The sequence below is a fragment of the Myotis lucifugus genome, unplaced genomic scaffold, assembly GCF_000147115.1.
Source record: "Myotis lucifugus unplaced genomic scaffold, Myoluc2.0 scaffold_164, whole genome shotgun sequence".
NCBI classification, from domain to species: domain Eukaryota; kingdom Metazoa; phylum Chordata; class Mammalia; order Chiroptera; family Vespertilionidae; genus Myotis; species Myotis lucifugus.
In genome coordinates, this window is record NW_005871212.1 from 519,940 (window position 1) to 533,176 (window position 13,237).

Genomic DNA, 13,237 nt, shown 5'->3' on the forward strand with positions numbered 1-13,237 from the left:
TATAATTTCCTGTGGGCACACAGAATAGTCTTGATGGTATGAATTTTAGAATAATACAGTAGTACTGGGTTCACTCCTTGGTCTCCCTACTTATTAGAAAGAAGATATTGGAAAAAATTCATCAGTTTTCTAAGCCCCAGATTCTCCTCCCAACTCACCCTTGTATGCAATAATAATAATCCTTGGCTTTGGAATAGTTGTGCAGAGTCAGTGAGGTAATCCATGTGGAGTGGTTAGCATAGCATCAGGTTGTTGTGGTTTTTTAACAAGTCTATTTACCTGTATTTCTCAAACTATTAAATGAAGATAATACAACCTATCTCATAACAATACTTTGCTTGATCATTTACATTGTATCAAATATACAATATGATAAACTGACTAGTTTAGTTCTTACGATGACTTTAGAAGTAGGTACCATTATTAATATTTTTATTTTACAAACAAGAAAATGGAGGCTAAGAGAAATTAAGATCATGGAGCTTCTAAGTAGCAGGAGAGGATTTGAAAGCAGGTCGCATAGTTTTAGAACCTATACTTTTAATCACTATGTTGTATTGCTTGGCTTAGTCTGACAATTAAAAATATGTGAAAATCTATTATGTGTTAGACACATAAAAAAGATGCTCAATTAATGATGCATTTAAAAAAGCTCTTTCTGCCTGGCCGGCATGGCTCAGTGGTTGAGCATCGACCTATGAACCAGGAGGTCATGGTCCAATTCCTGGTTGGGGCATATGCCTGGGTTGTGGGCTTGATCACCACTGTGGGGCATGAAGGAGGCAGCCAATCAACGATTCTCTCTCATCAGTGATGTTTTTCTCTCCCTCTCCCTCTCCCTTCCTCTCTGAAATCCATAAAAATATATATTTAAAAATAAATAAAAAAGCTCTTTCTGCAAGATTGTCAAAATATGGAGTATGTGTAGCTAGCAGGACATTTTTTCTTGGGTGATGAAATATTTTAACATAGTCTTCCTGCAAATCATCGGTGGAAAATAATGTTTACCTAGTCTACTACTGCTGCATGCCTTCTAGGTTGCTTGGTTCTTAGTAGAAGTCATAAAGCTTGCATACTCTTTCCTTCTGAGGATGCTCTGGTAAATCTGCCTTAACACTTTTCAAGGTGAGAGCGAGATACCATAATTACCGTTTGCCAGTACATTTTGGTGATAGACTATTTGGCAAGAATGTGAACATATTAGAGTCTAATTAAATGGTTCTACTAATTAAGCAATGGGGCCTAGATCAAATATATAAACTCAGTGGACACAAAGATAATATCTATATGTTAGACAGTATATATTAAGGGACTCAAATTCAATGATAATGATCATCATTATTATTTTACTCTCTTTATATAATGTGCACTGTACTAGATATTTTACGTCCATGATCTTTCATCCTTACAGTAGTTCAGTTAAATGAGCATTGTCCAAATGTACATTTCAAACGACTGAGTAATTCTGAGGGTCACATAGCTAGTAGGTGGCTGAGTGGGGATAACCTAATTCTAAAGTTCTTTTTCTTTTATTATATACTAGAGACCCAGTGCATGGATTCATGCACCGGTGGGGTCCCTCGGCGTAGTCTGCGGGGATTAGGCTGAAACCGGCAGTGCAATACTGCCTGCCACTCCTGCTCATCCTGGCCCCACTGTGCCAGCTGCCACCGCTCAGTAGGCTTGCTGCTGCTCCACTGTGGTCTCCGGGCTGCAGCAGCCAGCCATGAGCCCTGCGTCTGGCGCTCGTTGGTCAGCTGAGCAGTGCTCCCGCTGTGGGAGCACACTGACCACCAGGGGCCATCTCCTGCATTGAGCATCTTCCCCTGGTGGTCAGTGCGTGTCATAGCGACTGGTTGACTGGTCATTCGGTCCTTTGGTCGTTTGGTCGCTTAGGCTTTTATATAGAGAGAGATTATACTAGGTAGGAGGGCATTAAGATTTGATTGGAAACAATGCTTAGAGGAGAGGTTAAAGATAAACAAAAAGTTAATTCAGCTTCTCTATATATTAAGCTCTTTACTAGACACTTTTAATTATTATAGCAATATTTATTTTTTGGGGGGTGGCATTGTGCTCCTGAGATACTATGGAGTTAAAAAGCTTGTTGAAGATTGTACAACTAGCACACGAAAGAGCCAATATCCAAACTTATATATTCTATTTTCAAACTCATTATAACACAATATTAAGTAGTATGAATAGATGTTTTTGGAAATACATTTTAGAGCCATAGACTTCTAGGTTTTGAAATGTCTTTGAGATTAATTCAGAGGTAATATTAAAAATGTACATTGTCTAGTTAGAAAGGATACTTGCCCATAATTAATTTCTTAATTATGCCATAGTTAAGGGCATCCTAGAGAAGGGCCGAAGCATCTTAGGTGCTAGACTAGAGGGATCCCAAGGGTTTTGGGCAATACTTACTTACTAACCTGTATAGAGCATTTCACTATTCCATATATGCCCATACATTAGCCCTAGCTATTCTTGTTCTTCTTTTAAATCAGGTTGATTATTTCATTCTTCTCCACTTACATATTTCACATGCCACTCAGTTTGAGGCTATGCACTACTGACAAAGTTTTTCTCTTATCTGATATTACTTATTTAGTTTAAACTCTCAGATTTTAGTCCTCCTGGATCTGTTGGCTTTTTGTAAAATTTTTTTTTCTTTTTAAAGATATTTCTATAAATATTTGTGGTTTTTTAAATTTAAATTTTAACCTCAATGACATCTAAGTGAAATGTTGATTAGGGGAGTATGAAAGGCTTTATAGTTATAATATATGTATGGTAGACTTATTAGTTTGTGGTTTATTTAAAAAAAATTTTTCTTTTCCCTGCTTGTCTTTTATTGCCACGTGACTTATTAAAAGGGAACTAACTAGTAGACTGAGTGGTTAAAAAACCTGAGATCTAGACCTAGGTCTGCATTTCACCAGCTTTGGGGCTGGACAAAATCAGTTAACACTCTACTTTTGTTTTGAGGACCTATGCAATGGCAGGGTTCAGCAGTCATTCCTTGGGGTCCCTTCTCACTCTAGTTCCCCATGAATCATGTCACAAAATAACTGACTTCACCAGTGTTTCTTTAGTGTCTAGTGTAACCTTAATATTGTATCAGGTGGGAGAGAATACAGAATGGTGTCCCTGACAGACTCCAGCCTGTGTGGTGAGAGAGAATCAGCCCAGGAGGAGTAGCTCGTGTAGCAGAAAGAGAAGTGAAACTGCTTCACTGAGGATCAGCGGTGTTTAGCATGGAGGGGCACATGTGAGACTGGGAACTGTCAGGAAGTCATCTCAGAGGAACGCACACTCACCACTGGTCTAGCACCCCTAGGGCTGTAGCATCAGAGGGTCCTTCACTGGCTTATTTCCCAGTGAGACGCACACACAAAATAAGATCTTAATAATTATTGAGTTCAATTCATTTATCTCATGGAGGTAAATTGTAGTCATAGCTAAGATTTAAGATATCTTCACTGTCAGATTTTTCTGTATAATATAGAACTACCTCTCATTCATATCCTTAAGATACCAGTTTATGCCAAAACACACACTGTTTCTGCTGTCTTTCCCTGTGAAAAAAATTTACACATTATTGTAGAGGAGATTTCCTATGCTCATTCACCTGCTTTCCTCCCCTCCAAGGTGAGCCGGTTATAAGTGGAGGTTGAAGTAATAAACTCTATGGGATAAAACCTACAAGGTGTGACTGTAAGGTCACATATTTTGTGCAACAGTGACAAAGCTCACATGCAAAAAGTTGTATTCTGTTTATTAGGGTTCTTTTCCTCACACATTTTTGTTGGTTTTGGTTAGAACATTTACACTCTACTCTCTTAGAAGCAACCATGAAGCTACTGTAATAATGCAGGCATGTGGTGGCGGTGGCCACAGACTAGACTAATAACAGGCTAATAAGAATCGAAGAGTGTGACAACACCACGCTTTTCTTACAAATTGATGAAATCTGGCTGAGGCCAGAGGGAGGAAGAGGGAATGGTGAAAGATTATTTCCAGATTTGGAGTTTGGAAACAGAGGGAGGGATTCTACCTCTGAGAGCAAAGCCTGTTTGGAAAGTAAAACTGGTTTTGAGGTGGACATGACAGGCATTCTTGTTGTACTAAAATGGGGGTAAGGTATTCAACTAGAAATGGCTTGCAGAATTTCTATCTTTGTATGAATATAAGAATAGTTAGGATATGTTTAATGTCAGTATGTTAATTCATAGGCAAAATAAACTTAACAGTAAATACAAATTTAATAGAAGACTTTTTAAATACTTATCAAACTTTTGATGTACTGAAGTCTTAGATTTTACTTTATAGTGATATTAAATTTAGTTGTAAACAAATAGAATGAGATATTATAGACTTCTTTTCCATCATTTAATTTCTTCTAAGAAGGCTATTTTCCTCTGATGAGAATATAATGCAGGCCTCTGTACAAAATATTCTCAGCTATACTTGTTAATGACTTTGCCTTTTTCTGATTTTCTGTTTAAGATTCAGATAGGGCAGTTTGCCAGTGTGTGCTTAAACCCTTTAAATGGCTTCTGATTGCTTTTAGGATTAAAACAAAAATCTCCAGGCTAGAGGAGCTGCAGGGTGTGATGGATACCTGTCTAGTTCTCATCCGCATTCCCCACTGGTCTCTATTGTGCTCCCTGGATGGGAGCACACTCACCTCCACGCTCATTCTCATTTTAGAGCCTTTCCACATGCTATTCTTTTCAGGGTAGAATCTTCTCACTCTACTTACCACCCTCAGCCTCTTTGCCTGCTTAGTATTGACTTACTCTTCAGTCTTCAGGCCCATTGCCCTTACTCTGTGAGGACTTCCTAAGCTAAGCAAGGTTTCCTTGTATAACCTCTCAGAAAACCAAGACTCTTCTTCTTAACAGAATTTGTAAGTTTGTGTTTATGTGTGATTATTTGTTTAATGTCACTTTCTCTGACAACATTCATTTGCATGTGGACAAGGGTCTTGCCTGTTTTGCTCATCATATATCCTGAGCCCCTTGCATTTTATCTATAATAATAAAAGAATGATATTCTAATTAGACAAGATGTCCTTCCAGACGACCTTTCGGACAAAACCAGGGCTGCCAGGGAAGCCAGGGTCCCAGGTGCCAAAGGGAAGCCAGTGTCGGCAGCCAGGGGAAGGAAGGCCTACTCTTGCACAAATGTTGTGCATCAGGCCTCTAATATATATATATATATATATATATATATATATATATATATATATATATATATATATATATAATGGCTGGATGCTGAATACTGCAACCATGCCAAAGAGGTTGGACTATTGAATCTTGCTGATGTATCTCTGAGACTCTGGTGGCACTTGTGTCCTCACCACATTGCAGGTGCATCTGGGTAATGTGTGGAGAGCAGTGGATAGTATGTCTTCACAAAGTACTAAAGGGTTGGTACAACACACAGAACATTGCTCCAGATGAAAAGGGACAATATTCTGACAATCTTCATGCTGAAAAAATATTGCATCAGCATTAACTATATCTGCATAAAAAATCAAACATAGTGTTAAAAAAGTAATAAGCTTGTGCAAATTTGGTGATGCTCAGATTAGGGGTTAGCCTTTTAGACTTACTTTTCATCTACCTAATTTTTTCCCTCTAGATGTTATCACTTTATTCTAGCAGGATTGCTTTTGAATTCAGTTTTGTTAATCAAGGTAAGCTAATGAAGGAAAAAACGTGCCTTTCTCATAAGTAAATGAGCTCTTTTCCATGTACTTTGCCCAAAAAGATTTCTTGTTCTATCTTTTTCCTATTTTAATATCAGATTCTCTTTTTCACAAAAGTCATGTTTTAAGCTGTGCTCTGCTTCTGAGGGAATATGGTTTGTGTTTATGTAGGCAATTTCTTTCAACACAAAAAAACATAGACCATGGCTGCTACATTCATAATCTTGGTACCTGGTTTCTTCACAGCATGTATACATATGAAGCATGAGCCTAAATATGCAGCTCACCAAAAGATACTCAAATATCATGAACAACACAGCAGTGCCAGTAATAATTGCATAGATATGGGTATTTTGAAAACTATCAACTGTTCCAAAGTTTACTTTCAATATCTCATCCACAACAGTTTGAGACAGAATATCTTTATTCTATTCTAATGTAGATTTCTGACATTACTCAAAAAAGTTTTCTTTTTAATTGAAAACATTTTAGAAAAAAATATTTTTCAGCTTTGATTTACTTTCTATCTGTTTATAAAATTCATAATGTAAGAGTTGTGATTACTTTTAGTTAAATCAATACAGTAATATAAAAAGTAATGAGTGTTATTCCAAATCAGTTCATTCACTTATTTCTGTTTTCTCAGAGGTGTGCTCTATAAAATTGACTAACTTTCAATGGGTAAAATTCAATAGTTTTGCAATGATACCAACTGCTGTGATATCTAATTTCTTAAAGTCATTTTTTAATGTTTGTCAATTTGGTAAAAATAAAATATGGTAATATACTACAATTTTTAATTAAAAATGTATTGAATTTTGGCATTGTCCACCATATGGAGCAGACATAACTAGGTGTTTTTGTTTTTGTTTTTTGTATCCATGATCCTAATTTTATAAACTAAATTTTGTGCTAAGAACATCCATGAAAAGATTTCGCCTGGTAGGGGAGGGTGGGGGTAAGGGGGAGAGATCAACCAAAGAACTTGTATGCATGTATATAAGCCTAACCAATGGACACAGACACCAGGGGGATGAGGCCATGAGTCGGGGGGTGGGGGGGGCAATGGGGGGATAAGGATGCATATGTAATACCTTAATCAATAAAGAAAAAATAAAAATAAAAGGTAAAATTTAAAAAAATAATAAGATTTCCCCTGCTTTCAATTGTTCCAGAACCACAATGGCAACATCCTTAAATTCTTCCATTCTGTGGAAATGGCCTTAGGAATTCTTTAGTGTCAGTTTATCTCAAAGGCTGCTGGGTTAAGAGGGTGGGGAAAGAGGAAAGCAAGGTTATTAACCAGGGCTCTCCATCTATCAAGATGGGGCTCACTGGAGCCAGGAGCTCTAAATAATCCCAAAATTTCAAAGACTTGTTCTCTTAAGGACACAGTTCTCATGGCCAGCTTTCTAAGTCAAGAGCTAATAATATCCCCAACCTACTTGCCTCTTGCAGATATGTGTGACACAAAGTACAGATGATTTCTGCTGAATTGAACCCATAATGAAGGGATTTATAATCAGTTCTAATGTATTTGAGATCTAAAGTATATTAGCCCTTCATCAAAGGGAATGATAAAAAGCAGCATTAATGTGGGTGGATAGTAATTATTTTGGAGCTCATAATTATTTTGCAGTTAACTACAGAGAAATGCTGGCATTTCTATTCTTTTTAAAAAAATAAAAGGTGCATGGTCAGATTCTGAAATGTAAGAATGTCCTTTAGAATGGCCAATACTTTGAATCATGCTTATGTTAATGGAAAAGTAACTTTTTTGGGATTTAAATGAGTTCGAAGTTCACAGTGAGAAGTTCCCTTTACTTTCCTTGGCCCTGTTGTTTCACCACTGATTCAATTTATGGCCTGGCGAAGAGATAAAATATAGTAATTACTCTCACTCCTTTTTAAACTGACGTGAGGTCTACTTTCCCATTACCTCTAATGAGAGTTATGTGTGCATTCCTCAAGGAGCCCAGGCTCTACAGAGTTTCAAGGTAGAATAAATCACTTCTACACGCAGGCTTAGAGGACTTGCTTGCTTTGTACCTGGGTGCTTTAAGTTACTCATTTAAACTGCCGGTATTGAAAATGCACTATTTGTAGTTTAAAGGAGACATGTGCTGGGGTAGGAGTGTTGTTAATGATTGTTATTGCGGTGGAAGGATAAATGTTTTACCTTTCGGGAAAATCAGGCCGATCGACTTGCAGGAATGAGTGGTCCCTAAAACGTGGTTGCCTAGTATTCTTAAGAAAATGAATGACAATTACATCTTTCAATATTTTCTTTCTACTTAACATTTTTAACAGCAGTAATTATGTCAGTTGTAACAATTTAGAATAAAGGAAAAATGAGCTAGAGTGGCTGGTATCCTAGACAGAAGGGCGTTCAAAGCAATGGGCTTTTTCTTTCCAGCCTGGGAATGAGGAATGGAGACCATGTTGGGATCTGTTTCTGTAATTCACTGGCATTGTCGCCTCTATTGAGGCTTCTTCAGAGAAACCAATGTTGTTTCTCAACTTGAAACATGGACCCTCTAAGATAGTGATGCTCAGTGCCTTTAGGTATAAAAGATAAAAGAAACATGTTTGTTTGTTTGTTTTTCTTTTTATAATTAACCCTGTTTTTTTAAGGGAACCTTAACAATTCAAATGTGTAAAAAATTATTGATATTAAGAAAAGCCAGTTATGCTGAAATCACAAAGATTTCTAGGACCGGTACTATGGGAACAATTTAATATCCTCTAATAATAAGGCTTTATTTAATACTCAATAAATGAAATTCTTTAGTTGAGAGAACTTAATTCATTTCTAAGATAATCATGTCCCCTCTCTTTATGGTGCTGAAGCAACATCTGCATCTGTTTCTAGCTCTTCAGATTTACTACAGTAAAAGGTGTCCTATGCAGCTTGCCTATGTGATGATTATCCCAGAATAGTTAAGAGGCATGCAGCTTCCTGAGTAGGGAAGGTGGTGATAAATATGTAGCAAAAAGCTGGGTCAACCGTTCTAGCCATGGAAAAGACCTCTTTGTATATACACTATCATTTCCATGGCTTCTCTGCTTAGGCAGACCAAGAGTCAGAAAGCAACTGAGAACTATTCCATATTCAGACAAGTGGGAGATCATCTATAAAATAAAAGCCTAAGCGACCATTAAGGCAGAACAACCAGAACGACTGGTCGCTATCATGCACACTGACCACCAGGGGGCAGACGCTCAATGCAGGAGCTGTCTCCTAGTGGTCAGTGCTCTCCCACAGGGGGAGTGTCACTCAGCCAGAATCCAGGCTCACAGCTGGTGAGCGCAGTGGCAGTGGCGGGATGTCTGACTGCCAGCTTAGAGCTCTCAGAAGGGTCCCGGACTGCAAGAGGGCTCAGGCCGGACTAAGGAACCTCCTTCTGCGGTGAATTTCATGCACCGGGACTCTAGTGATTTAATAAAATATATCTTACTCACACCTTATTTAGGCCATGAACTAGCAATTTTGTATGTGGGTTACTGGCTCGTGGTTATAGAACCTAAAGGATTTAGCAGAGAAGTCATGTAAATTGTCTTGGGTACCCTAAAAAGGGAAAGAAAGATCCTTCCAAATTGTCCAAAAGAGATATCTTATAAAGCCCCACACAAAATGAAGAAAGCAACTTAATTTATTTGTGATAGTTTTTACATGAGATTCAGAAAAAAAATTTAACTCACATTAGTAGTTTCTTAATATAGCCAAAAATTAAGCAAATGAAGTAATTTAAATGAATAAAGTAGGTAGTGGTTTTGAAAGCAATAAATAATTACCACTATTCTTAATCTGTGTTGTTAATCAATGAATAAAATCATAACTTTTAGATAGAATACTTGAAATTAGAAATGCAAGAAAATTATTTGTTGAAGTCTGTTCATTTACTGTTTTGTCATGATAAAATGTAAAAAAAAAACTACAACACTTGAGAATATAATTCATTAAGTCTGATATTTTACATGTTCTAAAATTGGAAAAATTTCAAGTACAGTTCTGATAATGGCAAATTTTAAATTTAAAATATTTCTGTTTTTCTGAAATGTAGCAACAGTGTTACATGAACATCAAATAATACTGAGGGCTCTTTTTGCATTTAAACAGGATCAGATTAAAATGTAGATTTCTATGAATTTGCAACTCTTTGTTACCAAACTTTTGCTTTCATCTTTGTTTTCTCTTAATGGAATGGTTGCTTGCAGGAGTGACTATAAAAGTATATCACATAAATTATTGTGTATAGCTACTCTTAGTGTAGTTGGAATGGCCTTGAAACCATGACCTTACAACTGAGGTCATTTCAATTACATTATCAATTTCTCCATTTCCAATCTTTTGATCTTTGCCAATTATTAATATTTTTCAAGGCTGTCTGGCTGAGCTGATGGAACATAACTGAATTAGATCTCTTTTTTCCCCCTCTGTTTTCTGTGATGGTGTTTTTCATTTTTTGAAGGTTGTGATATTAGATGTAATTTTAAATTATAAGCATAATGTGTAGTAATCGCTGTATAGACTAGAAATCTTTCTCAAAAATGTTCAACAATCCTATCATATGATGTGTGCTTAGAATTAATGCCTGCTTCTTTACTGTTTCCATTATTGAAATCAACATATGCCTATCAGTCTTTTTCCATCCCTTTTCTATGACTTATTTTATGCATGACAAAATTCTCTTGCTTACTGCTATATGGTTGGCTGTCTTTAACTTGATTGTCTTGTGTTTGTAATGATTGCTTTTTGCATGAGGATTATGAAATGTCATACAAATTAAATGGTTGCAGAAACAAAAAGAAATGTGGGGCTTCACTTGCTTTTTTTGTGCTGAATATGTCAATTATGTGACATTTAAAATTACTTTTATATGGCCTTCGACTTCCCCTTTGGTGTGTTCCTTCATTCTAGCAAATTAGTATTGTTAAGTACAATAAAACATTTATTAAACATTCACAGTGTTTTAATGCAATTATTGTCCTAAGACATGATCTCATTATAAATGACTATGCTGGGCATGAAATTGCACTAGGACATAATTCCATTATATTCCTGAATTGATTATGAAATACAAGTCCTGACTCTGAAAATTACCTTGGTAGCTAACCACTGACTTCCATTGATGGCACCTTTGCCCTACAGAGTGATGAGATTCTGTTTCTACATTTGTGCAGTGTGCAAATGTCTTAAATCCATAGCTAATATTTAATTAAAGCACATGGGGAAATATTTGTTTAATGACAAGTAATTTTAAAAAGTCACAGTTTTGAATAATGTTTGATATAAAAATGTGTAAAACCCAAGTGTTAATGCTCTTAAAAAAAAGAAGAAAAAGAAAAAACACTCTAAAAATGTTCATATCTCTGTTTTTCCTAATGTTATTATATAGTCCTATATAGTCCTAAATTAAAGAATGAGTTTAGCCTACTTTTTATTGTTGTCACCAATTTTAATTAGAAAAGATTAAGTTATTTCAGCTAATACAACTGTTTACTTTTAATATGCAATGGGTAATAAAATCATCTTCTTTGCTTCTGATTTGAGTTTCAAACCATAATGTATTTTTTAAAGCTGGATATATTCACAAATCAAATCTTCTATGAGATATTTTGGGGAAAGGGTTTTTTTGGGTTTTTTTTTCTTAAACAAAATAGATAACTTTAACGTAACCACTTCCCCACTTTTTTTGGAAATATCTTTGAGAATTTTAGAATTTACATTTATTTTTCCCCCTCAGTCTTGTTTATTCTTGAATTGTCTTTTTTTTCCTCCCATTTCTCCATTCTCAATCCTAGGTCCCCTTACAAAGAAACAGACAGATGATTTAGGTGATAATGAAGGTGCTGAAGATGAAGGTATTTTTTTCCACCAAATCTACTTGCATGACAAGGGCCTCAATCATTTTTTCCACCCCTTTCTATTTTTTTACTTCTTGTCTTTTTTTGAAGAGTTGTTTTTAATTCTCGTTTTTGATGTGTTTTGTCTTCTTGCTTGTTGTTGCATATAAATATACATTTTTAATTTTTTTAAAAAAGATGGATGTTGTTTTACATTTTGATACCAACCATTAAAATGTTTTAAAAGAGAGGCTTCTTATTTTTGTTTTCTTGAACTGACTTTTGATATGTTTCATCCCACATTTTGACAAATTTGTCCATATTCTTTGAACTAACAATCCTTTCCCCGTAGTCTCTCTGTACCCATTTTGCATGTCTTCTAATATATGTAAATATCTTACCCAATTTCAAAATGTGTTTCATTTTACATTTGATATTTGTTTAAAAAGAACCCCACACCCAATAAAAGGAAGGACAAAACTAAGAGCTGATATAAAGTGTTTCTTGAGCAATATAGTTTAGATTTATAAAATAATATTTTCTGTTGATTTGCTTAAATATCACATAAATAAGTGACATTTTATAGACAAGGAATTACACCTATTTAGATAGCTGTAGTAAACATTGTATAACAGCTTAAGTATTCTGGGCTCATAATAGTGAATATTTTTGGTAGAAATTATAGAGGTTTTTGTTTAAAATTTATTTTTACTGATTTCAGAGAGCAAGGTAGAGGGCAAAGGAGAGAAATGTCAATGATAAGAGAGAATCATTGATTGGTTACCTCCTGCATGCTCCCTATTGGATATTGAGCCTATAAGCCAGCCATGTGTCCTTACTGTGAATCAAACCTGGTTCTTAAGTCAGTGCTCAACCACTGAGCCACACTGGTTGGGGATATAGAGTTTATTTAAACAAGATTATATGGGTATTCTTTATTTTTAAAGGATTAATGAAAATATTCTGCTTTTCAAAGTATTGCCACGTATAAGCAATAAAACACTTCTTATTTTATTAATATCATTTCCCCTCTTTCCAACTTTCTTATGACAGAGCATTCTGATTTACTCTGTAAGTCTAACTATATACCATGCTGACCTGACATTCCTCGTCCCATTTGGACTTTTACATGGTGTTAAGTGGAGCACCTAGAAAGGCCCATTGATTCTTTCAGTTCATCTTGGTTCTAATTAGGGCTTATGTGTTTTTGTTTGTTTGTTTTTTAATGCAGCCCTAGCTGTGACTTATATTAAAGTAATTAAAGAAATCCTAGAATTTAAAATAATTCCCAGAATGCTAGTAATTAAATCTCATGGAGAAATTAATAATATGGTAAGAAAGTTTTTCCAAAATAAAAACCCACAAGCAGGCCAGCAGAAGTGCTAGTTCCATGAATTACAACTATGATTAAATGAATTCTTACTAAACAATTTGAATTGTTTTCATTGTAATATATATTTGATAAGCTACTCACAGTAGAAAATTAAATTATAGAGGTGAAGTATTAGAAGCATAAAAATTAAATTGGGTATTAATATTTTTATAATATTTAATACTTATTTTGTCATGGAATTTATGACATTTTATTAAAAATTGATTTGGTATGAACCCCAACAGTGAATCAAACGTTAAACACAAAGCAATAATTAATATTTAAAATAAATCATT

At 35.3% G+C, this 13,237-nt stretch overlaps 1 protein-coding gene across 6 annotated transcripts in view; it reads left to right on the plus strand.

The window, feature by feature from the left end:
• Window positions 1-13,237, plus strand: part of NLGN1 (neuroligin 1) — a 785,693-nt gene that overhangs the window by 309,274 nt on the left and 463,182 nt on the right. For 3 of the 6 annotated variants that reach the window (XM_023759869.1, XM_023759870.1, XM_023759873.1), the window contains one exon: window positions 11,528-11,587. The exons of the other annotated variants lie outside the window; for them this stretch is intronic. In XM_023759869.1, the coding sequence (XP_023615637.1) occupies window positions 11,528-11,587 (60 nt within the window). The remainder of the gene's footprint in view (window positions 1-11,527; window positions 11,588-13,237) is intronic. 6 annotated transcript variants of the gene reach the window in all.